Here is a 27,496-nt window from a genome sequence, read left to right on the forward strand (position 1 = left end):
TGTCTACATTGCATTTACAACAGCTTTCAACTCAGAAGAATGACTTAATGCAGGGATCATAAAGGTGGACTAAGATCCATTGGGCTCCAAAGTGAAAAAGATGAGATTTATTAAGCTTCAAACTTCTGATGCTTTATTTGGAGTTCAGAGTATTTGATGGAATATAAAGAAAGAAGTAGATGAGAAAGATGGAAATGTGAGCTACAGAATGTAATAAAGTAGAATTGGAAAGTTAACCCATTTTAAAAAAAAGAGTCACATGTACACTGTTTAAACCATTAAGAAACCACAATTACCAGATCTATCAACATTCCAAGGATCTAATGCTAACTAAACCATATCAGCTTCACACCATCCATTTGTATAATTAGAATTTTTAAAATTGCACTACTATTTTTAACATTTTTTCTCGACTATCATTCTAAATGTTTATCATTTAAAATGGGTAAAAAATGAGGTCTGCAGATGCTGGAGATCACAGCTGAAAATGTGTTGCTGGTTAAAGCACAGCAGGTTAGGCAGCATCCAAGGAACAGGAAATTCGACGTTTCGGGCATAAGCCCTTCATCAGGAATGGACCAATGACACCCACCATCTCATTTTAATAGTAACTTGAACCTCAATTATAAAAATTTGAGACTTATAGACACTCCTACTTACTTGCCTAATCTACCCAAATTTTCTGCTTTTTGGCTATGTCACTGGATGACTCACAAACCAGAAATAAGATGTTTCTTACAAACAAAGGAAATACTGGATTCCATTTACATTTCAGGTTTCTGCCAGTCAGACTATTCACTGAGAGCATTATATGTCTTCAGCAATAACTCGCTGTTGAAAAGTAGGAATTCGTATCTTTCAGAGTTAAACTGCGCACAGGACAAACTGTGCAAAGTGATCATAATGGAAAACAGCAGTAAAATCAAAGATGGCATCAGAATTTCTACTTACCATTGCGATTGTCCCTTGAGGACAGATGGGATTATCATCGCAGCTGCCACATACTCCCTTAGAAAGAAAAATATTAACTCAGACTTTTATTCTGTTCACGTTGGCATGTGATTGGACATTTGATATAGCTGAGCCACTTTGCCAAGAATATTACTTTTAGACATATTTCTCTTGAGTTCAGATGAAAATAGCCCAATTAAAATATTTGTACAATAAAAATATTGAATCATTCACTCAGTAATTCAAATTAAGGGGAATGAATATAAAATGCTTGATAAAATGTTTGTGATTAGAATAGTAAGGCAAGCCTTTCGCTCACTCAAATCCAATAATAAGCGCAGAGTTAAATTTGGGCCTTACACAGCTTTTGAGATTTTTTTCTAGAGAATGCAGAGTTTGTGATTTTCATGAAAACGAATTTAAAAATATCAGGATCACTGAATCCTGAATTAAAGTATATACTTAAATTTCTGTGGATCAGGGAATTTTTATCAATAACAGCAGAGAGAATCATTGGGCTGAATCTTTTTTTTCTAAGTCCAAATTGCAATGGGTTTTTTGTCACTGTGAGACCTTAATGGGTTTTCTCACTATCTTGCCAAACTTGCCTCATTAATTACTTACCATACTCTTATGGTGTCACTTATGACTGATTTCTTTTAGATTAGATTACTTACAGTGTGGAAACAGGCCCTTCAGCCCAACAAGTCCACACCGACCCGCTGAAGCGCAACCCACCCAGACCAATTCCCCTACTTTTACCCCTGCCCCTAACACTATGGTAATTTAGCATGGCCAATTCACCTAACCTGCACATTTTTTGGACTGTGGGAGGAAACCGGAGGAAACCCACACAGACACGGGAGAATGTGCAAACTCCACACAGTCAGTCGCCTGAGGTGGGAATTGAACCTGGGTCTCTGGCGCTGTGAGGCAGCAGTGCTAACCACTGTGCCACCCACCTTATCCAGAACAACTTACTACTCAGTGGATATCACAGAATTCATATCCCTTGAGCTCACACCATCTTTTAAAGCATCCAGACAAACATGGTCAGTCCGTAACTACCTTGCATGGTCCCTGTCATTGGCCCTGAACATGATGGACAGGAATAAATTGGTAGGCAGGACCTTGGAGTCTCACTGGATAGGATGGTGCTGACCTGGGACTTCTTTGTCCACCAGTGGATGTCATGACATCAGATCAGATCAGACCAGACCAATCTGAGATTTACCTGGGTTAAAGCACTTCTCAGCCATCTGGGGAGTACCCAGTGCTGTGGGATGAAGGTCAATGTCCTTTTCAACTCTGCCAAAATAAAACCACCATCTTCTCTCCATTACCTCACATTCACTTCATCACTGTTCCTGTATCCACCTCCCAAAAAATGTCTTACCACTTTTAATATTGCCCATAACTTCTTCCCTCACTTGCTCTCCCCCACCTGGCACCACTAACTCTACATGCTATCTGTGTGGCCTACTCACTCGTTTAGGACTCCTCCCACATGCACCAACAGTGGAAGCTATGTTGCCCACTTGCATCTCCTGTAACAACTGCCTCTCCCTTTCAGGAGAGAACCAGCTTACATTAGGGCAGAGAGAGTCAAGACAGGTGGTGTGCAGGCATCATTCAGCTCCTCATCTCGAGGAGAGGAACCTGACTCTGACCACTCCGAGCAGGACCTGGACTGGTATCGAAGTCTGCCTTTGACTTACTGTCAAAGCTGTGAACAAAAGCTATGTCCCCTGATGGCTGAAGCCTGCTAACAACTATAACAAGCTTCCTGGCTTTGTGTCAAATAGCAAAACAGAACAGCAATAACACAACCATGGTATTAGCAAACATAAGCCAAAGCACAAAAAGGCAAGATTCTTTCAGTTGCTGTAAAAATAATTAAAATAAGCAAGGAACAGCACTGGTTGCCAATTTAACCAACATTTCATAGCCTGATAAACTGTTAATCGAAGCCAAAAGACACTTGCCATATCTGGTCTATCTATATACATACGCTAACATTTTATACATACCTCTACAATTATGGTGTTATTGATGTCACATCTATTCTTCTGCATTTGAAGAACTTGACTTGTTCCCAACAAGATTCCATTTCTTGTCTCATTGTGAAAACCATTTAATGCAACGTCATTTACAAAAATCTGGAAAAATAATTGCAGTTTACATCTTAATAATAATTGCAGAAAAAGAATGCTTTTACACTTTGTAATAATAAGACAATTACACTTTTTTATAAATCATAGGACTATACAACCTTTCATGTAGATGAGGAGGAGGTATCTGAGAAAAGCAGTATGCCCCAAAGATGCATGATTCTCTGAGGGAAAAAGGTTCCTCTCATCTCTAATCTAAATGGGTGACTTCTAATTTTAAGACAATGCCTCCTCGTTCTAGAGTCAACCACATGAGGAAATATCCTTTTCACATCTACCGTCTTTAACCATTTGGGACCTTACACACTTCAAATCAAATTCCCACACACTTTCAGCTCCAATGGAAACAAAAACCAGAAGAATTGCAGATGCTGTAAATCAGAAACAAAAATAGAAATAGCTGGAAAAGCTCAGTAGGTCTAGTAGCATCTGTGCAGAAAAATCAGAGTCAACATTTCAGGTGGTCTGAGGAAGGGTCATTGGACGTGAAACCTTAACCTTGACTTTTCTTCACAGATGCTGCCAGACCTGCTGAGCTCTTCCAGCAACTTTTGTTTTTGTTCCAGCAGAAATAAGCCCAGCCTATACAACCTATCATCAAAAGATGATCCAATCATTCTCGGTATCAATCTAGTCATCATTCATGAAACCATCACCTACGTATTTCCAACCTCCCTTCAAAAAGGAAGCTAAAACTGCATACAGTGGTTAAGATATGGTTTCAACAGACAACATGCATAATTGAAGCTTCCTTATTTTTATGTTAAATTCCTCTTACAATAAAGCATAGCACTCCATTAGCTTTCTTAATTATAGGCTGTACCTGTATACTAAACTTTAATGACTCATGCACAGGATAATGGAGATCCCTCAGAATTCTGCAGTCATTCTCCACTTAACAAATGCTTTTTTATTCTTCCTGCTATACTGAATAATTACACAATTTCCCAAATTATACTGTAACTGCCGAACACTTTTCTCAACCTAATATCTATCTACAAATTCCTTATATTATCTTAACACACTATTCTACTTGTGTGTCATCTATGATTTTAGCTCCCCTTATCTAACCCATTGATGTAAATCGTGAAAGATTGATGTCCCAGGACAGACCTCTGCAGGACTATGTTCTTCACATCCTTTAATCAGACAAAGACAAATGTATGCATACTTTGTTTTCTACCAGTCAGGAAATCTCGTTTCCAGGCTAATATGTCATCTCCTACACCATAAACATTCATTTTCTGTAATAACCTTGGATGTGGCACCACCTCAAATAACCTTTGGAAATCCAAGTGTAATATGTCTAGAAGCTACTTAACTGTAACAAGCTACTGCAAAACATTCCCTTCCCAAGATCAATGTTGCGTATCTGCAGCAGTTCAAGGCAGTGGTTCACCACCAACTGCTCAAGATTAATTAGGGACAGCCATCAAATGCTGGCCTCGCCACATCACAACACATGAATAGATAAGAAAATTTAAAAAAGGATAAAACTATATCAAACATTCAACACTAGTCAAGTCATTGCGTTTAAACAGGACAAAGGCACATGCAGGCCATTCAACCTTATTCTCCTAACACCGTGGGACTTATGCCAAAATTGGCAAAAGTGACCTGCAGACCAGCTCAGGCACTTGGAGAACTGTATCTATCATCCAACATTCAAGACCAGTTCATCTCCTGACAGATTTTAAACAATGGAGTCAAGGGAGGTAAGGCAGGAATGTTAAGAGGACACAACCAGATCAGCTCTGATCTTATTGAATGCTAGAGCAGGCTCGGGGGCTGAACATTATACTCTTTCTCCAAATTATTTCAGCTGATGTTTCACTGTATCATTAATCGGATAGATTTCACTCAAGGTGTCATCAAGGTATGATTAAAATAGACTCCAGACCCCATGAAGTCTCATGGCATCTGATCAAACAAAGACTAAGCCCATCTATTTACTGCCAGCCCTCAGTTGATGAATCAAATCATCTTATTGAAAGTCCCAAGGAAGAAGCACTGAGGGTAGCAGGGTTGAGTTTACTCTGGATCAAGACTTTAATATCGGTGAGTGTATCTCAGTATCATTATTGACTGGTCAAATTCTGAAATACTATATTGTCACAGTACATCTGTGGTCAGTGATGAGAAAGCAAGGATTAAGAAACTTATTTGGTCTCATCCTCATCGGTCTAACTTTTGCAGGTGTACCTGCCATGACAGTATTAGTAAGAGTGATCAGCACACTGTGTGATATGACCCCATTCTTACTTTGCTCAGTGTGAAGCTGGCCGATATATTAATATCTCCTGATCATTTGAAGAAAGTAGCCACCAAGGCAAAGACAAGAGTCAACCTGGTTCAAACAATGGGATAGTTGTAATGTGAATTGTAAACCAGAGTTTCATACTATAGGTTCAAATCCCACTATGGCAGGGGATGGAATATAAAACTAGTCTCAACAACTTTTGATTGCTATAAAAACCTACCTGGCCTTACAAATATCCTTAAGGGAAGAACACCTGCCATTCCATTCCTGTCTGGCCAAAATGGGACTCAAGACCCATAGTGATCTGGCCTCTGAAATGGCTCAGCAAATGTGATGATGTTGCTCTTTAACAAGGTTGGGTTGTCCTTGTTTTTCCTCAAAAGTGTTTTATAAGATACAGGTTCCAAAATGTCTGGCTTGACCTACTTGAAGAATGTATAATGAAAGGGGAGTAGCCAGTTCTCCCAGCTCCACTTTTCTCTGATTTGGGTTTTAGCAGTCTCACTGTTCACAGCAAGCAGTCAGTCCATATTAAGGCTGCTGGTTAAAGAAACAGCTACATGGAAGAAGGTGCTCCATGCTGAATCTCTCTGCCATCTCTCTCTTGTAAGACCCTGTGTTTGATTTTATCTTAAGTGCCAAGGGACTATTGCAGGAATTTGGAACAGCATCATTAAGTCGTGATAGTCTGTTGGGTTTTCAGATAGGTTAAGTTATTCTGTTCTCTTTTGTTTATGTTTCATCCGGCAATTGTGCAAATAAATTCTGTTTTGTTTAAAACTAAGCGGTTGGGCCAGCTGCATCACTCCTGTAACATCCACTCAACATTTGCTGAAACAACTAGCAAAGTTAGGGCCCTGGCTACTTTCTTGAAATGTTTTGAGGGGGACTGGCTTGGTCCATAACACAGACTATTCAGGGTGGGCAACAAATGATGGCTTTGCCAATGGCACCCACCTTCCTTGGAAGAATAAAATTTAAAGAAATTGATGAGTATTCTGTCTTAATATCAACGCTTGAGACATCAGACTGGGTCTGTGCACTCTGTAGCTGAGTAACATACCTCAATACGGGAATGGAGTCAGAAGCAGTCACATTCAACTTGTTAACTGAGCGCTGCAATGTAAATGCATTGATTGAATCCTCAAATTAGTCTTTCTCATTCTGGCTGCCTCTTTCTCATGCTTTTGCTGTGCTGCTACACAGGAAGTTCAAGAAATCGAGTAAAACAAAGTTCCCCTTCCACCAGGACCTCAGGGAGACAGAGAACATCTTTCTAAAGTTGTCAACGTCCCAACTTCACACTGTAGATGCCATTAATTGTGTTATGTAGTACCACTAGACCTGGCCAACAATTCCGTAAAACAATAAATTTATTAATTTAAAAAGTTGCACATCAGTATGGTTGACACTGAATGACTTGTTGAAATAACTGAGCAAATCACTGCCTTGTAACAAAAAATTCTAGAAGAAGGCCTACATTTTTCTGGGTATCTAGAAATGCAGAATATATTCATATCTTGCCAGTGAATTGCACATTATTGGTAATGAATAAAGGATGAAAAATTGAAATGGCATCAGCTTTAAATGTTTGCAGCAGTTCAACAACGAAAAACAATCTCCACAGCAACACAACTAAAATGTTACTTTTAGATTGTCATCTGTGCACACTTAAGGGAGCTGATTGAGCACTTTAAGACAGCCACATACAGCCTCTTGAGAAAGCAGCTGCAAGGATAAAACTAACCTCCTTCATGTAAAAGAACAGCTGTGTTCTCCTTTGGGGTTCAACATCTGTGAACAAACCAAAAAATGCACATGTCGGGGACACAAAAATGCATGTAAATGGCTTTAACCGGAAAGGATAAAGGGCTAACAGGCTTTAGTGTAATCTTCTACCCAATGAGAACACACTTCTCATTATAGGAGACCAAATGTCCAATGCATATAGTTTTATCCAGATATAATGCATTATAGCATTAAGAGTTAAACTGTGTCACAGCTTACAATCAAAACAGCTGGAGAGAAACAAGGCGAAAGGAAGCATTAAATTGTAAGGAGGATGAAATTTGTTTTATAGGCCATGAGTGTACTAAATATGAATTAATTTGGATCTATCTTATGATTAGTGGACTATTAGCACATTTTAATCAAATTCCTCCAGGATCCAAACCATACTCTACAAATTTCCTCAGCTCATTAAGAGCCTAATGAGTGCCAATTACAGATTAACACAAAACATTTAACTGTTTGTCTTCTCGGCCAGATCATATTAATGATACCAGCTCTTAACGTTGCATCCAGGTCATGGAGAAACTGGCAGAGCTCCAACAGCAACCTAACATGGGGTATCCTTAACAACAGGTTTTAGTCCATGCAGTAGGACTGAGATATCATAAAGATTTCTTTAGTGTAGATGAGTGAGGAGAGGATAAGGCCAAAGATATGGGAATCGTTATGAGATTTCGTAGTGGAGTGGAACAAGTCAGCTGCACACCAGCCAGAAGACACTGTGGAAAGTGGTTCTTTAGGGTAGATAGGTTACCAGACTCAAGTTCCAGCTGCAGTTAAAAAGAACGAACAAAATGGCATTCCAGCCACGATGAAGACCAATCGGGGGATAAGTTACAGTCGAGACATGGAAGGGAGAAGGATTTGCAGAAACCAAGGAATTTGATAATTGCTAGCTATGCATGGTAAAACAATTTGGAATTCGCCAAGTTTCATAAGCAATTCCAGACAAAGAAATCAGAATGCCAACTTGGCAGGTTTGAACTGTATAAAAAGAAGCCCAGGAAACCCCTGATTCAAGCAGCAATTCAGAGACTAACAACTGTGAAGAGGTACCCTACGTCAGGAGGAATGTTGAAGACACTGAGAAGAGTTCCGGCCTGGCCAGCTGCTAACTCTCTCTGGTAATAATGTTTGGGGTTAGATATAGAATCTAGGGTAGCAAAGGACAGTGTTTGAGATATCCCCAGCAGTTAAAAGGCATGTATCTTTTACTTAAGTATTAAATTAATTAATTAAGTTTTATATAGCTCTCAGAATCGCCACTACGTATATACTATTGTCTTACATAGATGGGCAACAGCAATATTTGACAAAAGTGGGAAGAGAAGTAAAGAATCACAAGGATCTACTATTGCTCCAGGCACTATCCCTGTTAAGAAAAGATCTGTCTCAATCTCACCAAGAAGCGAAGTAGGCAGATGTTATGTCTTCTAGGAGAAAGTGAGGACTGCAGATGCTGGAGATCAGACTCTCATTCCTGAAGAAGGGCTCTTGCCCGAAACGTCGACTCTCCTGCTCCTTGGATACTGCCTGACCTGCTGCGCTTTTCCAGCAACATATTTTCAGCTCAGATGTTATGTCTTGCCAAGAAAGACATCATCTTCTTGGGTAGTCTCTTGGAATCAAGGATGATTTTCTTCTAGAGTGGAGAGTCCTACAAGGATGATTTATTTCTAGACTGGAGAGTCCTAAAGTCACTCAACAGTCCAATGCTGGATCTGCAGACCCTGCCACATTCACCAGGTTGTGTTCGATCAAGCAATTGAGCGGGATACTCAGGTTCACACACTTCCTGAGCTTGATCCCCTGCCACTTCAGCTTCTTGGGTTTCCTAAAGCTCAGCCGTACACCCGTCAAGCATTGACAGTCTACATCCCTCCTGCATACTTCGCTTTATTTTCCCTGAACATGTTGAACAGAGGGTAATGTAATTAGCATCCTGCTCTTCCAACATAGTCCTGGAAGCCCTGATAGATGACTGCAATTTCTGCTCATGGACAGTGCCCCACGATCTTGGTGGCTGGTGGATGAGCAAGTGATGTACTGGAGTCACCAGCTTACTTGCTGTGCCGACCAGTTTGGGAATTGTCACTGTCTAGTTTCTGTGCTTTGGGTGACAGAATGGTAACTAGCAAATCAATATGGTGAGATGATGAGGATGTAGATGTAGGTGCAATTAGGCCTCTCACTGCTCCCTGGTAAGAATGTCATCTCACTGATCAACACTGATTGGAAAATTTGCTCTCAATGGCAGGAAGCTCCTCACTGTGCTCTCCCAACCTTCTCACCAGTAGCCACATCATTCAGGGGCTAGGCAGATTCTGCCCTATGTGTCAGAAAAATATCTGAAGAACTGGAACACAGCGAGGCAGATCTTGATGCACTCGAATCATCAGTTTGTACTTCAGCAGGGTTTGCACGACAAAACTGCCTGAGCATGATGACAAAGAAAAATTGTACATCTCAGAGAGACACCGGAAGAAATGTTTACTTATTGATTAAAAATGAGCAACAAGAAGACACAGGGGAAGTATGAGACAATAACCAAAAAAAAGGGCGTGGATTCTCAGGAGACATTCAAGGACAAACCGCTGAAGTTCACACACAGTAGTTCGCTCCTTTGGATCAATCTCAATGAACATGATTTTGTGGATGGTGAGGGTTTTTACCTCACCAACTGATACCATCTATTCAAGTATTGAATGCTCCAAGGAGCATTACTTGACTAGAAACAAGACATCACCCTCACTCGGAGTCTGCTCCAGAAGTTCTGCAAAATTAAGGATGGTGGGAGTTACCTTTAAGTGGTCTTTAATTAAGTGTTTCAGCGAGGGTAAGGATGGGGATGTGAGGTGGTCCAGATGATACACATTTTAACATAAAATTCCCGATAGGTCAGGACAGGCAGGAAGGCAGAGGGAAGGCCACCTGAAGAATCTTACAGGAGCCAACATCCTGCAGACTGATTAGTGAGGACTGTAACATTTAGTGCCATAAGCACGAGTTGAGTATTCTTTGCACGTATTGAAACACCATTACTCATCAGCACTGTTTATGTGGAAAATATTTATATTGAAGATAAACTATTTCATTCAAAAGGTTAAAATAATATGTCTTTATTCCAACAACAGTGAAATATTTGTGTATTTAACACTAGTGTAATGTGACATTGTGCCCAACCCATGTCACAAACTAATACTCTGTTATAGCCCAAAGTCACACAATAGATACTTGGAGGCAGTAAACATTGTAAAAATTTGCTTACAATTCAATTTGTTGCATCCCTCAATTTCAGAGATCTCAATATGTTGCTGTACTTTACTATCTTTTGGAGGCCTGTTTGCTTTTGAGGTTTTAACTATCACTTGTTATAGCCAAATGCAAACAAAGACTTGGTGGCAGCTTATGATGTGGTGGTGTGGTTTGTTGTTGAATCATAGAATTATATAGCATAGAAGGAGGCCATATTGCCTCCACAGTGCCTTTGCTGGCTCTCCAAATGAGCTACCAATTAATCTCATTTTCCTATGCATTCCTTTCACCCTGCTAATCTTTTCTTTTACAAATTTGAGAGTTGCGTCCTGCAAGATATCAAACCTAGTGGACAAATTATTGAAAACATCAAACTTGGAAAGTAAGAGCATGAAAGTCACAGACTTTCCATTAGTATTTTGCTTTACAAATATATGGTAGGGTTAACAAATTGAAGATAGCTATTTTCTTAAAAACAAAATACTGCGGAGGTTGGAAATCTGAACAGCAGCCAATTTGGATTTGAAACGCTCACTGCTTCTCTCTCCACAGATGCTGCCAGAGCTGCTGAGCTCTGTTTTTATACTTTTTTTTTGTAGGTTTAACAGAGTTCCTCAGAATCGTGAATGGTTTTGAGTTAGAAGATTCAGAAAAGTTGATTCTACTGACTGCAGAGTTAATAATAGAGGAAACAGAATCAAGATTATTGTAAAGTCAGTAACTGTTGGGATGAGTTGTTTTGATGTATAATACACAACTGAAAAGGGTGAAGGAAGCAAATTCAATAGTTATTGGGAATTGGACTTTACCAGTCATTTTGCTGGGCTGTGGGGTAAAAAGAAAGGGCCTCGAATTAACTGGATAGCTCTCCCAAAACAGAGCAAAAAGCTATAATGTGGGATGCTGAATGGCCTCCTCCTATGCTGTATAAGTCTATAATTTCACCTTGTGATTGCAAATGATTTTGGTTTAGTCAACAGGGAGAAGCTGACTTCACTGACAACAGAATTAATAATAGAGGACACAGATCACCATCCTGAAAGAATACAACAGAGATGACAAAAGGAGTATAGCTCCCTTGTTAATAAAAAGCAAAGCATACCTTATCTTCCTTAGTGTAGAATATTACTTGATAGGATGATCCAAGCATAGTTCCCCTATGAATTCCATCTTTAATTTTATTATATAGGAACTTCTCTCCAAGAATAATGTGATACTGCACAGTGTTGAAATCCTATAAAAGGGAAACAGCCAAATTTTCAGATTGAAGGAATAAAACTGTCTTCGTACCTTATTATTACACCTGAAAGGAAAAGATCCGGCTGACATGATCAAGAATAGTTACATTTGTCATGTAACTTATTGCCGATCCTCTACGTGTCACTTGGACAATACTTTACCATAAACCATCCCAATTTAAAATGGAATGGAGGCAGGACAGCAAAAACAAAGAGTACCAGTGATCTACACATTGCAGGGTAGCACGGTGGCTCAGTGGTTAGCACTGCTGCCTCACAGCACCAGGGACCCGGGTTTGATTCCTGCCTCGGGTGACTGTCTGTGTGGAGTTTGCACATTCTCCCATGTCTGCATGGGTTTCCTCCCATAATCCAAAGATGTGCAGGTCAGGTGAATTGGCTGTGCTAAATTGCCTGTAGTGTTAGGTACATTAGTCAGAAACAAATCTAGGATAAGGAAATGGGTCTGGATGGGTTGCTCTTTGGAGGGTTGATGTGGACATGTTGGGCCAAAGGGCCTGTTTCCATACTGTAGGGAATCTAATCTAAAGAAAAAAAACCTCTGTTCTCAACACTGTTAACTTTCCCAGAGAGGTAGAAAGGGAGGGATGTGTGATAGAGTGAAAGCACCTGACTTGATAATTGCGAGGATGGAGGCCATTAGGGAGCTCATTAAGAGCTTGCCGTCTGACCTCCAGAAACTATCATGTGGGTTAGCAGCCATGAGGAGCTCTGTGAAGCTGACCAGCTGGCACCTGGCAAGAACAGGGGCAGTAGCCGTGAAATAATTTCATTTAAAGCAAAATAGAGAATGTTTGGACAATAATGAACTGAGCAATGATAAAATTCTAGTAACCCACTTTTCCCTACTTTCTCCTTGGTCCCAGCTCTCCATTTTCCTGGCCACTTTGAATACAAAGCAATGCTCTTTTATTATAAGCCCATATATAAATGCCAGACAGCATAGAGGGCTGCTAACTCAGGTCAGAATGTGGCCCAATTCCCTAGCAGTGCTAACCACTGAACCATCTTGCCACCCATATCTAGGATCCCTAAGAAACCAACCCAATGAAAAACAACTTTTACATCATCGGTTAGGCTTACAACGCAGAATCAAACATTCCTCTCGATTCCTGCCATAACAGGAAAATCCTACTCTTTAAAGTGTTTATCTACCACATAACCAAACATCATGCTTGCAATTTATTGGAAACAGTATATTCTTCACCATTATCTCAAAGCACATTTAAAAAATAATCCGAGCAGAAGGGCAAGATAAAATTATTAACTTGGAATTATACAATTTGTTTCTCAAAAATTGACTTACATAAGCATTGTAATATTTTTGGTATTATTGGGTGAATGGATTAGATTAGATTACTTACAGTGTGGAAACAAGCCCTTCGGCCCAACAAGTCCGCACAGACCCGCTGAAACGCAACCTCCCCATACCCCTACATTTACCCCTTACCCAACACTATGGGCAATTTAGCATGGCCAATTCACCTGACCCGTACATCTTTGGACTGTGGGAGGAAGCCGGAGCACCCGGAGGAAACCCACGCAGACACGGGGAGAACGTGCAAACTCCGCACAGTCAGTCACCTGAGGCGGGAAATGAACCCGGGTCTCTGGCGCTGTGAGACAGCAGTGCTAACCACTGTGCCGCCCACAAAATTGAATTCAAGTTCCATCTTCTGCCATGGCAGGATTTGAACCAAGGGTCCCAGAACATTACCTGGGTTTCTGGTCTAGTGATAATACCACTAAGCCATTGCCTTTACATGACATGTTTTATGTCATGCTCATTTGTCTGATATTTTGCTGGAAGCACGAATCCATTGAAAATAAATATTATAACTCAGCTGACAATGAGAGAGAGAAATTACACTGAATGCATTATGTGTACATTTACAAGCAGCTATTTCTCATTAGTTACACCTTAGATTAAAAAAGATGTTGACTTTAAAACCTACCATATATACTTGTATTAATTCTCAGTTCACCACTGGAAAAATACCTGGCCATAAAATTTAGCTCATGTTTTTTTTAACGTCTTAGCCCCAAGGCAATACTTCCATGCGAGAAAAAAAACAGGTATTCCAACCTGGTGTCTACTAGTTTATAAGTGATCCAACTGCTAACTGGAGTCTGTTCGAATAGTTCAGAATAGGGTGTCATCATCATTGTCGGGGAGCTTTAAGCTGGGATTGGGTATAGATGTGAGATGAAATGGGAAAATACTGGAAGTGATCAGCATTTTACTCAGCTGGTACAGAAACAGGGAAGCAATTTCCTCCCAGGAGCATGTTCATTCAAACTAGACATTCCCACGAGGACAGGCATATGTTGGCCCCTGTAGATTACTGGGTATGCACAGCCATGCAAGAATATTTAAAATGATTATTACCCAGGAGCTGGGGAGACACTTTACGCATATTACAATGGTAGAATTGACCCAAACTATTCCCACCATTCCAGGATTGGATGCACATCCTCTACAATTAGTTAGTCCGTGGGATATAATGGTGTTACAGTTAAATAAAGGTAATTATGAGGGCATGAGAGAGGAACTGACAAAAATAGACTGGAAGCAGAGCCTAGCGGGGAAGACAGTAGAGCAAAAATGGCAGGAGTTTGTGGGTATAATTGAGGACACTGTACAGAGGTTCATCCCCAAGAAAAGAAAGATTATCCGGGGAGGGATTAGACAGCCATGGCTGACAAAGGAAGTCAGGAAATGTATTAAAGAAAAAGAGAGATCCTATAAAGTGGACAAGAGCAGTGGGAAATCAGAAGATTGGGAAGGCTACAAAAACAAACAGAGGATAACAAAGAGAGAAATAAGGAAGGAGAGGATCAAATATGAAGGTAGGCTAGCCAGTAATATTAGAAATGATAGTAAACGTTTCTTTCAATACATAAGAAACAAACGACAAGCAAAAGTAGACATTGGGCCACTTCAAACAGATGCTGGAAGCCTAGTGATGGGAGATAAGGAAATAGCAGGAGAACTTAACAAGTACTTTGCGTCAGTTTTCACAGTGGAAGACATGAGTAATATCCCAACAATTAAAGGGAGTCAGGGAGCTAAGTTGAGTATGGTTGCCATTACAAAAGAGAAAGTGTTAGAAAAGCTAAAAGGTCTTAAAATTGATAAATATCCTAGCCCCGATGGGATACATCCTAGAGTTCTGAGAGAGGTGGCTGAGGAAATAGCGGAGGCATTGGTTGAGAGAACTTTCAAAAGTCACTGGAGTCATGGAAAGTCCCGGATGATTGGAAGATCGCTGTTGTAACCCCCTTGTTCAAGAAAGGATCAAGACAAAAGATGGAAAATTATAGGCCAATTAGCCTAACCTTGGTTGTTGGTAAAATTCTAGAATCCATCATTAAGGATGAGGTTTCTAAATTCTTGGAAGAGCAGACAGAGTCTGATTAGAACAAGTCAACATGGATTTTAAAAGGGGAGGTCATGTCTGACAAATCTGTTGGAATTCTTTGAAGAGGTGACAAGTAGGGTTAGACCAGGGAAACCCAGTGGATCTATCTAGACTTCCAAAAGGCCTTTGATAAGGTGCCACATGGAAGGCTGCTGAGCAAGGTGAGGGCCCATGGTGTTTGAGGTGAGCTACTGGTGTGGATTGAGGATTGGCTGTCTGACAGAAGGCAGAGAGTTGGTATAAAAGGTTCTTTTTCAGAATGGTAGCCAGTGACAAGCAGTGTCCCACAAGGTTCAGTGTTGGGGCTGCAGCTATTCACATTATATATTAATGATCTGGATGAAGGGACTGGGGGCATTCTAGCGAAGTTTGCCGATGATATGAAGTTAGGTGGACAGGCAGGTAGTACTGAGGAAGTGGGGAGGCTGCAGAAGGATCTAGACAGTTTGGGAGAGTGGTCCAGGAAATGGCTGATGGAATTCAATGTGAGCAAATGCGAGGGTCTTGCACTTTGGAAAAAAGAATAAAAGCATAGACTACTTTCTAATTGGTGAGAAAATTTGTAAAGCCAAAGTACAAAGGGATCTGGGAGTGCTAGTCGAGGATTCTCTAAAGGTAAACATGCAGGTTGAGTCCGTGATTAAGAAAGCAAAGGCAATGTTGTCATTTATCTCAAGAGGGTTGGAATATAAAAGCACCGTTGTGCTACTGAGACTTTATAAAGCTCTGGTTAGGCCCCATTTGGAGTACTGTGTCCAGTTTTGGTCTCCACACCTCAGGAAGGACATACTGGCACTGGAACGTGTCCAGCTGAGATTCACACAGATGATCCCTGGAATGGTAGGTCTCACATATGAGGAAAGGCTGAGGATCCTGGGATTGTATTCATTGGAGTTTAGAAGATTAAGGGGAGATTTAATAGAAACTTACAAGGAAATACATGGCTTGGAAAGGGTGGATGCTAGGAAATTGTTAGGCAAGGAGACTAGGACCCGTGGACACAGCCTTAGAATTAGAGGGGGTCAATTCAGAACGGAAATGCGGAGGCATTTCTTCAGCCAGAGAATCGTGAGCCTGTGGAATTCATTGCCGCAGAGTGCAGTGGAGGCCAGGACGCTAAGTGTCTTCAAGGCAGAGAATGATAAATTCTTGATGTCACAAGGAATTAAGGGCTACGGGGAGAATGCGGGTAAGTGGAGTTGAAATGTCCATCAACCATGATTGAATGGCGGAGTGGACTCGATGGGCTGAATGGCCTTACTTCCACTCCTATGTCTTATGGTCTTATGGGATAATGGACAGTCCCTCCTGGTATTAGTAATATTTACGGATTTTGTTTTGTTTTAATTACATTGGTTTCATGCCTACCTATTTGTGGCCCAGAGGCCAATAGGAAGCACAATAACACATTGACCTAGCATTAACAGATGTTCAATCTCCAGCCTACAAAACCTGGACAGGGAGACCTTGCCTCAAAATAGACCAGGTCTCATTTTGTGACCATCAGACTGTCAACAGGCCTAACCTAAATTCATGGAAGAATATTCACCACATTTAGACATAGTTAAAACAGGAATCATACCAGTTGTTCAATATCTTTAGCTCTGCAGTACTCTTCAATTGATGTATCTTCTGGTATTAGAATAGTGTACTGTTCAGATGATTCTATCTCATCAATTAGGTGATAGCGCTAGAGGAAAAGAAGAACATGATTTAATAGGTCCTTCTTTGGAAATCAGACATGCACAGCCGCTATACAGGCTATCTGGCGGAACTGTTCCCCTCCACAGTAAAACTCTGACAGTTTCCCCACCTATCTCAGCAGCATCCATCTCTCCCATTAAAGGCTGCCATCTGTCTATAGATATAGGTGATCTGACTGGCTTGCCCACTTTTGCAATCTAGCTCTTCCCTAATTGGCTCTGGCTCTTGAAGTTAATTGGTTAATTAGGCACCCCAGGAAATTAGGCACTCTGCACACAGAGTGCAGACAGCATTAGAGTCAGGATCTGGAATTGATGCCAATACCTAACAATCTAAATATGGAAGATTCCATCCATAGAATCATAGAATTAAACTTTGCATTGTTGCACTTATTTGCTTTTTCCATCTGCATTTTTGCCTTTTATTTGAATTCATAATTCAGTATATTCTTGAAGACCACAAAATGAGGACAGAGTGAGAAAGTTGGCAGCATCTGCGGAAGTGCTCAGCAAAGTGATTGTGCACCTTCAGAAGAGGAGCAAACTGAGGAGAGAAAACATTTTCTCTTCCCCCATAGGTCACGTCAATAATTACTAAGAAATAGATTTGTAGGGCAAATTCACAAGTTCTCAAGGTTATCATGGAATTGATAAGATAAATTGTTGATAATTTTTCTAAAAGGTGCTTTAAGGTATATGAATTGTTAAAAATCACTGTTAACTCCAATTCAGATGAAAGTTCTTTCTCCTATATAAATGAAATTTCCTTTGTAATTCAATGCTGTTCTTTGTACCTGTAATAATTGTTTGATATGAGAGTATTGAGGCAGTCGTTCCAGAAGATCAAGCAAACTAGGTAGAAGTGGTGGTAAGTCTTCCGAAGGAGGGAATAAAATCTAAATATAACACATTGTAATAGATTAGATAAAGCAGCTCTGAATAAAAAACTATGTTCTGTAGAAGTTTACAACACATTAGAGGAAAACGCTAACTACTACAAATAATGAAAATCAATGTTATATGTACTTTGTAGAGCTAAATCCTAATAATGGGTGTGTTGGGGTAAGGTCTGAGGTTAATGCTCTAGGAACCCTGACACAGGAACCAAACCCATTTCAATTGGACCCATGCACAGTTGTAGTGGAGGCAGGATAAATGGAAGATGACCAATCTACTTGTAGGTTGGATTTTTAAACATTACAATATGTTTTCATTCTCTTTTAAACTCATGTCATTCAGTTTGCTAGATCTTGGGAATCTGGAAAGTGAAGGCAAGCAAGACAGATCGAATCAACAAGGTAAATACCAAAAAATCTTCATTGAGTGTTAGAGGAAACAGGACTGTTATGTCCAGACCCAAAAAATGAAATATTTCATATATACTGTGACGGTCTATCAGTAAACCATTACTGCATCTCCAGTCTCTCCTTACATTGGTCAGATTACTTACCATCTATCCCCCCAAGATTGGAAAATGTCTCCTGCGATCAGATTCCCCCATACACTACCCCACCACCACCAACCATTGCTTCCCCTGCCATTATCTCTCTTGATCTTTCCATCAAACATAGCTAGTCACAATCAAATTCCACTATTTTTATTTTAAAAATCTGAAATTCAGAATCTATGAAATAATAGTTGAGAAAAACCTCTCTGCTCACGAAAGTCCTTCAGGGAATATACCATCCTCACCTGATTTGGCCTACATGTCACTCCAGACCCACGGTAACTGCCTTCTGAAATGGCCTAGAAAGCCACTCAGTTGTATCCGAAGTCTCAACAAAGAAATGAAATCAGACAGACCACCTGACATCGACCTCTGCACCAGAGAAGACAGCGGGCTGCTGTCTCAGAAAGTAGAAAATATACTGTTGAAAAGTTCTTGAATCCTTGAGCTGTTATAGTTAAAATCTTGTATCTTCAGCAGTATCAACATTTTTAGAAGCCTTGACTTCTCAATAAATGGATTTTTTTCCAATTTTCTTTAATAGTGAGTGTTGACTTTCAAGACAGACTGCAAATGGACTGAGGCAGTGCAAGGTGGCAGCTCTACACTATCTTCTGAAGGGCAACTAAGGCTGGGCAATAAGGGCTGGCCAGCCAAAGATGTCCAAGTCCCTTGAATGAATTTTTAAAATTGATTCAAAGGAATCAGGCAGAGTGCTTTCTAGTATTTATGGTTACCAATCCATTTTTCTTTATCCTGCTCTGTGGTCCCACATGCTGATGCTGAAGTATGAGTTATTTGTGTATTCCTAAGTCTGACTCCATTGTCTTTCCAAACATGTCCATTAGGTGCAACTTCTTATACAAATTAAATTAAAGCAGGATATGCAAGTTTCTTGATATAAGTCAGTTGGTTGTTTCCAATATCTTGAGATAAAATGGTAATTTTAATATGTTCAAGCAATTTTGTTTATTCCACATTGGTTCCCGAACATGCCTCAGTCTGTTGTCAGATGATGCTGCAAACTCTTTAGGTTCACATTTCTTTCTTTTTTAAACTTAATTCAGTCAATGAAGATTTCACATATTAACATCAGAGAATGGAAGTTGAAACTTGATAGTTCATATTTTACTACTGTCAATGACAGTATATCGGGGCTAGAGCTTGTACCCACTGTCACATCACTCACAGACTACAATGAAAGAGCTCCATATATCTGACAAGAGTTTGCAATGAAGGTTACTTCAGAAATACTATTCTGATAGATTCCTCAATGTAGAAGAGTTGGGGCAGGACAAAATGCCCTCCCTTTGCACAGCAGTCAGTTGCATATACTGAACTTTAGAGGTCCAGCATCAGACAACCACTTTGACAGCTGCTGTGAAATGGTAAGTATATAAAGCAAATGTGAGGTTAGGGTGCCGGTGGGTAGAGTGGCAAATAGATAGGGGGCTGGTATTAGAGTGCCAAATGAGCAAGATTCCAGGTGAGTAGGGGATACGGTGCCAGGTTGGTTGAGTTCCAGATGAGGAAGGTGTGTTTATGATAGTTCTGACATGGTGGGGGAGCGTAGGAGAGTGCTGAGAGATAGCGATTCCACAAAAGGACAGTGGAGTTATCAAGTAATTGGTGCTGCAAGTATAGTGATGTGTCTGAAAGGCGGGTGTACAGAGTCTTATAGGAGGAAGAGTAGGTCCAGTCGAGGGAATGGGTGCTGAGTCCACACGGATGGGCTGGGGTTTCAGATCCCACTGGAACACAGCTGGGAAGTCGGTCTGGTGGAGAGAGGGGGGTTGTTTAGATGGTGATGATAGTAGGATCTGGAGTAGGAGAAAGGAGAGTCAGGGTCTGGTATTAGGTAAGGGGGTTGGGTTCTGGAGGCACAAGGGGAGCATTATCTGGTGCTGACCAGAAGAGGCAGTAAGTCATATCCAACTGCAAGTCAGGAGAGTTGGGTCTGGACCTTGGTCCCAATATGGCGTGATTGGAATTAGTCATAGGAAGGTATTGTCAATTCCAAAGGGCCAGAATTAGGAGGTTTTGGGTCCAGAACTGGGACGGGGTGGTTGGGTTCTGAGGGGACAGGGAGGGCGGATATTCACTCTGGAGTGAGAGGTTGGATTTAATGGCAGGGCAGGGATGAAACGGTCTTGAGGAAGAAGGGCGTGTCGAATCCTAGGGGTGAGGGTGTTTCATGTCAGGATTTGGTGGATATTGAAGTTCTGAGAGAGGTGTAACCATGAAATTGTGGATAGGTGTGGTAGGTTGGGGGAAGATCAGTTGAATAGATATCAGAAATTAGTGCTAGAAAAGCTAAAAGGTCTTAAAATTGACAAATCTCCTGGCCCCGATGGGATACATCCTAGAGTTTTGAGAGAGGTGGCTGAGGAAATAGCAGAGGCATTGGTTGAGATCTTTCAAAAGTCACTGGAATCAGGGAAAGTCCCGGATGATTGGAAGATTGCTGTTGTAACCCCCTTGTTCAAGAAAGGATCAAGACAAAAGATGGAAAATATAGGCCAATTAGCCTAACCTCGGTTGTTGGTAAAGTTCTAGAATCCATCATTAAGGATGAGGTTTCTAAATTCTTGGAAGAGCAGGGTCGGATAAGAACAAGTCAACATGGATTTAGTAAGGGGAGGTCGTGCCTGACAAGCCTGTTGGAATTCTTTGAAGAGGTGACAAGTAGGTTAGACCAGGGAAACCCAGTGGATGTGGTCTATCTAGACTTCCAAAAGGCCTTTGATAAAGTGCCACACGGGAGGCTGCTGAGCAAGGTGAGGGCCCATGGTGTTTGAAGTGAGCTATTGGTGTGGATTGAGGATTGGCTGTCTGACAGAAGGCAGAGAGTTGGTATAAAAGGTTCTTTTTCGGAATGGCAGCCAGTGACAAGCAGTGTGCCGCAGGGTTCAATATTGGGCCGCAGCTGTTCACGTTATATATTAATGATCTGGATGAAGGGACTGGGGGCTTTCTAGCGAAGTTTGCCGATGATACGAAGTTAGGTGGACAGGCAGGTAGTACTGAGGAAGTGGGGAAGCTGCAGAAGGATCTAGACAGTTTGGGAGAGTGGTCCAGGAAATGGCTGATGGAATTCAATGTGAGCAAATGTGAGGTCTTGTACTTTGGAAAAAAGAATACAAGCATGGACTACTTTCTAATTGGTGAGAAAGTTCGTAAAGCCAAAGTATAAAGGAATCTGGGAGTGCTAGTCGAGGATTCTGTAAAGGTAAACATGCAGGTTGAGTCCGTGATTAAGAAAGCGAATGCAATGTTGTCATTTATCTCAAGAGGGTTGGAATATAAAAGCACCGTTGTGCTACTGAGACTTTATAAAGCTCTGGTTAGGCCCCATTTGGAGTACTGTGTCCAGTTTTGGTCCCCATACCTCAGGAAGGACATACTGGCACTGGAGCGTGTCCAGCAGAGATTCACACGGATGATCCCTGGAATACATACGAGGAACGGCTGAGGATCTTGGGATTGTATTCATTGGAGTTTAGAAGATTAAGGGGAGATTTAATAGAAACTTACAAGATAATACATGGCTTGGAAAGGGTGGACGCTAGGAAATTGTTAGGTGAGGAGACTAGGATCCGTGGACACAGCCTTAGAATTAGAGGGGGTAAATTCAGAACAGAAATGCGGAGACATTTCTTCAGCCAGAGAGTGGTGGGCCTGTGGAATTCATTGCCGCAGAGTGCAGTGGAGGCTAAATAACTTCAAGGCAGAGAATGATAAATTCTTGATGTCACAAGGAATTAAGGGCTACGGGGAGAATGCGGGTAAGTGGAGTTGAAATGCCCATCAGCCATGATTGAATGGCGGAGTGGACTCGATGGGCCGAATGGCCTTACTTCCACTCCTATGTCTTATGGTCTTATGGAATTAGACCAGGTATTAGACCAAACTATTCACTTCATTTCGATGGAACCCTTCAGATTCTCTGATTTAAACGGAAATGTTTGGAGGGTTCCAGGCATACTGGAATTTTCACTTTCTCAAACAATTCTTTTGGAGTCTGCTCCATTGCGGATTCTGTAGGTTCCCCATATACTAAATCCCATCTGTGCTTCAGAAAGGCTTATCTTGCAACTGGAAAATCTAGGCTGTAAAATACACTTTAAATGTAACTGAGAGAAAGTTGTAGCCACATTATATTTAGCTAATACAGTACACTAGAGATAACAAGCATATTTTTTATTGACTGTGGTGATTTCTAAACAACAACATGTGTCAAGTCAGGCAAAGCACTGGCCCAGCATCATCTAACACAGCTCCATTAAACTGGTTTTAATTTGTCATGTAATGTTTATGACAGGTCCAAATATAGTATGAAAGGCAGAATTCTCTGTTTGCCGACAGAAATGTTTAGAAAATGAGGGAATGGGTTTGGAAGCAGGGTTTGGTGGCTAAATATCTCCACGCATTAAAACCCAACACTTGATAGATCCTTGCGAACTGGGAATCATCCCTGTTTGAAATGTGTTCATTGACTTTTTTTTAAATATCACAGATCCCTGAAGATAGCCTTCCCTCATTGAAAACCATTGCATAACTTTCTGCTAAAGCACTTTCCAAACTAGTCTAGATTTAAGAGATTAGCACACTTTTAAATCATGTAAAATTACTAAAATCTCGACTTGAAATAATAAAAAATTTACCTTATCAATAATATGAATGTATCCATTTACTGCAGGGATATTGCGAATAACAATTCTTGCCCCACCGATTGTCAGATTCTTAAAAAAACAAGTTAACATTAACTTCAGTTATTTTTACAATTCGAACATGGTAAATCTGATCAGAGGTTTAAATAATTTCACTCCATTGTGTAAAGAAACTGAAATCATGAAACAATTTATATATGTACCCATTGTGGAATAATTTGAGTTTGTAATTTATATTAGAAAGGAGTGCAATTTAATTGGGTCACTTCATAACCAAGGTATTTTGCCCCAGCCCACTGCCAAATGAAGTAAACTGCTGCGAGCAAAGAGTTGCATTTTGCCAGCACAGTTAAATTTGGCACAAATTGAAGTGAGAAGCTCCTAATACTCAAACATACTGTACTCACACAGGCGAAATGCAGACAACAAAACAACTATATGCAAGTCCAGGATGTGTAGTGGGCCAATGGTTCTAGGATGTTTTTTTCAGCTTCAAAGGGGAGCTACAATGGAGAACTGCTAAGAAGCTTTGGTGTTTAGGAACGATTAACTCTGGAAAGAATAAGAATGGAGAAAAACCATTCCATCTGAAAATGGAATCCTGAAAATATTGATCCAGATGATGAAGCAAACAACATCTCCGCACCTTCCTTCAAAGAGGCAACTTGTATAGCTCAAGAATAGAAGTATCAGGGCAGGTTATTACAGCCTGGACAAATTTGCAACATATCATATTAGTGAAGATAAAATTAATTAGTGGTGTTTGAATGGTGTTGTGTGAATTCATTTGGAATAAGGCTAAAGGAATGCAATGCTATCTATGAAAATACTATGACTGGGATCAACCATAAGGGGTTGATAGGCCACTTGCAGAAATTGGTAGTGATAGTAACTTCACAATGATGTGTTTGACACTTCATTTCCCTTTATATACTCTGAATGATCTGATAACTGTAAGCTAACCACCTTAAATAATAAAACTAAGCTGTCTTCTTCAAAACTAGCAAATGCCCTTCCAGTGGGTACTCCCTGGCACTTGTGACAAGATCGCATTGAAAACAACTTGGTCCCCTAATTTCTCATTGTGACTAAAGGAAAATCTGAACGGGCACCTAGCTGAAAACAGGGCAGAGTTTACCTTTGTTCAAATCTAGCCTGCAGCTAAACATCCAAAGTTCTTGAGTTGAGGAGGAGGGAGTATGGTGGAATAAAGAGGGAGGTGAGGGGTGTATAGTCTGCTTTCCACTTTGCCAAGCTAGATTTCCTATGAAAATCCTCTGAACTCCCCGAGATCAAAGTTTATTTAAGAACTTTAAAGTTTACCTGTATAATCAGGACAGAAAAGACCCAACAAGGCAACAACAGACACCTGTCACATCTCTCTCCGTTGGGAATAGATGAAGCCCCCATTGCAGATTCTAGTGGCCGACATTCCCTTCCCCCAACTCCATTCAAATATCCCACAATTTATAGTGGAATATATCTCTTTGGGTAACATTTGGAGGACCAGAATTTCAGACAGTTTGTTTTGTTAACAACAAAAGAGGGAATTAATTCACACAACTGTAGCTCAAAGAACAGCTAACAAATAGTGGTGGTGAGCTATGGTTGTTCTTTCAATGAGAAGAAAGACCTCTCACTGAGTAGCACAGTGACAGAATGACTTATGAGGGCTTGAGGCACAAGATAAAAAAAATCTCAAAGAGCTCATTGACTAAACTTTTACATGAGTGAAATAGCAATCATCTAGGCAGTTAAGCTATTAGTCTCACGCACAGGATAGAATCTTGCTAACTTTCAGATTGCTTACTTCTCAGGCTACTTGTATTCAAACATATTCAATACATCAGATATCACCAGTGATGCAAATTGTTGATGAACAAATACAAGCCAATGATCTAAAGACATTTTACTGCCACGTTGGGCATAGCAATGTCTACTAGTGGAATGTTCTCATTAAGTGAGCTGCATTTTGATCCGATTACGGAGTCACACATCCGCACAATCCAACTTAATCAGTCACTTCAACAAATGACAACCTCTTCTTTATCCTCCAAAATACATCCAAAACAAGAATAGATGATTGTTTTTCCTTTTGGTATAGGCTGCATTGCATCAAATAAATTCTTTCTAACTGTAAGTTTATCTTCAGGGATCCTTGTAAGCTTGTTAGGAGGAAACATAGTATGAGATGGATGTTGACCCACATTAGCATTTAGGAAGTAGTGTGGGAAACATTCCTGATAAGCAAAGTTTCTTGGCAACGAAGTTAGGCTGAGTTGAGGGTATAGTGAGAAAGGTGAAACTAAACTTTGCTGTGTGTTTAACCACAGCAGAACAGCACTCTGCTCTCCTTAAAATGATAAATCAAAATTCAGTCAATATAAATTATATGTTTCAAATTTCAATCCTTGTTGATAAATTAGTCTTTTTTGTTTAAAAAAAAATTTTCTGAAAATTGTCCCATGCTTAAAATGAGTAAGACAAGTCTGGGAGTGTTGGGGGCATTGGCAGGGGACTGGATGAAATATTACAGTCTTTCTAGGAAGGAATTTTCAACTACACTATATATTAAACATGAAATGTAGAGATAATTTACTTACGCCATTTTCATTCTTGATTAATAACCTGGTAAATATGTTCATTGTTGGTAACTTCTGTCCTTCATATTCCTTTAAATCATCAACAGCAAGTCTACCCATAATAAAATGTGACCTATAAAATACCAAGTGCTAGAATTACACTAGTTGTAAATTTGCTTGCTTGCTTTGTTTCAATTGTTGGAAATCATACTTCAGAAAACCCAAAGGACCAGTTACAAACTTGAAAATAATTAGCATCATAATGAAACTGTTTCTTTTTAAGAAAACTACTAGATCAGATCTTTCTGAGTCTGGAGGAAGGGTCACTGGAGCCAAAATGTTAACTTTGATCTCTCTCTGCTGAGATTTTCCAGCAATTTCTGTTTTTGTTTCTGATTTTCAGCATCTACAGTTCTTTCAGTTTTTATGTAAAACAGATCTTTTCCTCTTCATTATCTGTGGGACACTTTTATTGCATTCTCTTCATTAAAAGAGAAAAGAGAATGGACACAATTAAGCGATCAGTGTCTTGATTATAAATGGAAACAGGACTTTGAATGATGCTGATATGTTGCCTTTGCCAGTGCGAATTATTGCTACTAATTCACACTGCAATTTGTTTTATTAGTTCATATAACATTAACTGTACTTGTTATATTGACAGTGAATGCAAGTTCATAATCCTCCAAGGCAAGTTTTACTACACATATTAAATGCAATAGGCTTTTAAAAGTGAGAAAACTGCAGTACTGGATATATCCAATGAGATCGGCAAATTCAGCACCAAGAATCACAGGGATTAGTTTGATGAGAAAGACAAGAAAATCCAAGATCTGCCGGCAAAAGAAAGGTCAACCGTTTGGCTCATTTAGCTCAGTCAACCAGCCAAGAAAAAAAGATAGCTGACCATCAAGCAGGCAGCACCTTTTGCTGTCAACTGAGGAATATCCATAATAACGATTATTGTACTCGCGGAAGAAACTCAACTGTATGCTAATACTGGCTGGACAATTAGACAACTGAAAGGAGGTCGGTGGGAAGGGCAACAAATATCACCACTCTCAATGATGGGAAATCCCAGCACGTAGGGCAAAAGTGAGGACTGAAGTATTTGTCAGAAGTACTAAGTGAATAATCCATCTCAGCCGCCACCTTCAATATCCAGAACCACAAATGCCAGTTATCAGCCAGTTCAATTCACCCCATGTGATATCAAGAAACAGCTGAACATACAGGAATCTGCAAAAGCTATGGGCCCTGAAAAGATTCCAGCACTGAAGACCCAGACTCCAACAAACTCAAGCTGTTGTAGTTAACAACTGGCACCTGTCCAACAATGTGAAAAATAGCTCATGTGTATCCTATCCACAAAAAGCAGGAGAAATCCAATCTAGCCAATCACCACACCATCAGTCTAATTTTCATCACCAGTAAAGTCATGACAGGGGTTGTTAACAGTACTATCAAGTGGCACTGGGAAAAGAATAATCTTTTGTGGTTGTGAGTATGTTCGCCAAGCTGGGAGGTTGATTTGCAGATGTTTCATCACCTGTCCAGGTGACATCCTCAGTGCTTTAGAGTTTCCTGTGAAGCGCTGCTGTACTGTGTCTTCTGGAATTTATTTGGTTCTGATTCTGCTGCTTCCGGTTACCAGTTCAGATTGTTCATTGTAGTGGCTGGTATATTGGGTATAGATCTATGTGCTTGCTGGTAGAGTCAGAGGATGAGTGCCATGCTTCTAGAAATTCTCTAGCTGTCCTCTGTTTGGCTTGTCCTATGATCATTGTGTTGTCCCAGTTGAATTTGTGTTCATATATTCTGTGTGTATGGCTACAAGGGACTGCTGGTCATGGCGTTTAGTGACTAATTTGTGTTTGTGGATATGGATTACGAGTTGTCTGCCTGTTTGCCCCATATATTGTTTCATGCAGTCTTTACAGGTGGCATGGTAGCTCAGTGGTTAGCACTGCTGCCTGCCAGGGGCT

General features: G+C 40.4%; 1 protein-coding gene across 1 annotated transcript in view; it reads right to left on the reverse strand.

Moving 5' to 3' along the window:
* stab1 (stabilin 1) overlaps window positions 1-27,496 on the reverse strand; it is a 287,180-nt gene that overhangs the window by 119,332 nt on the left and 140,352 nt on the right. Inside the window, exons 30-36 of the mRNA XM_060835476.1 lie at window positions 25,533-25,644; window positions 22,924-23,001; window positions 17,607-17,708; window positions 16,692-16,799; window positions 11,531-11,662; window positions 2,982-3,110; window positions 952-1,008 (exon numbers count right to left, since the gene is read on the reverse strand). Coding sequence (XP_060691459.1) covers window positions 952-1,008; window positions 2,982-3,110; window positions 11,531-11,662; window positions 16,692-16,799; window positions 17,607-17,708; window positions 22,924-23,001; window positions 25,533-25,644 — 718 coding nt within the window. The remainder of the gene's footprint in view (window positions 1-951; window positions 1,009-2,981; window positions 3,111-11,530; window positions 11,663-16,691; window positions 16,800-17,606; window positions 17,709-22,923; window positions 23,002-25,532; window positions 25,645-27,496) is intronic.

The sequence above is a fragment of the Hemiscyllium ocellatum genome, chromosome 14 (genome assembly GCF_020745735.1).
Source record: "Hemiscyllium ocellatum isolate sHemOce1 chromosome 14, sHemOce1.pat.X.cur, whole genome shotgun sequence".
Taxonomy (NCBI): Eukaryota; Metazoa; Chordata; class Chondrichthyes; order Orectolobiformes; family Hemiscylliidae; genus Hemiscyllium; species Hemiscyllium ocellatum.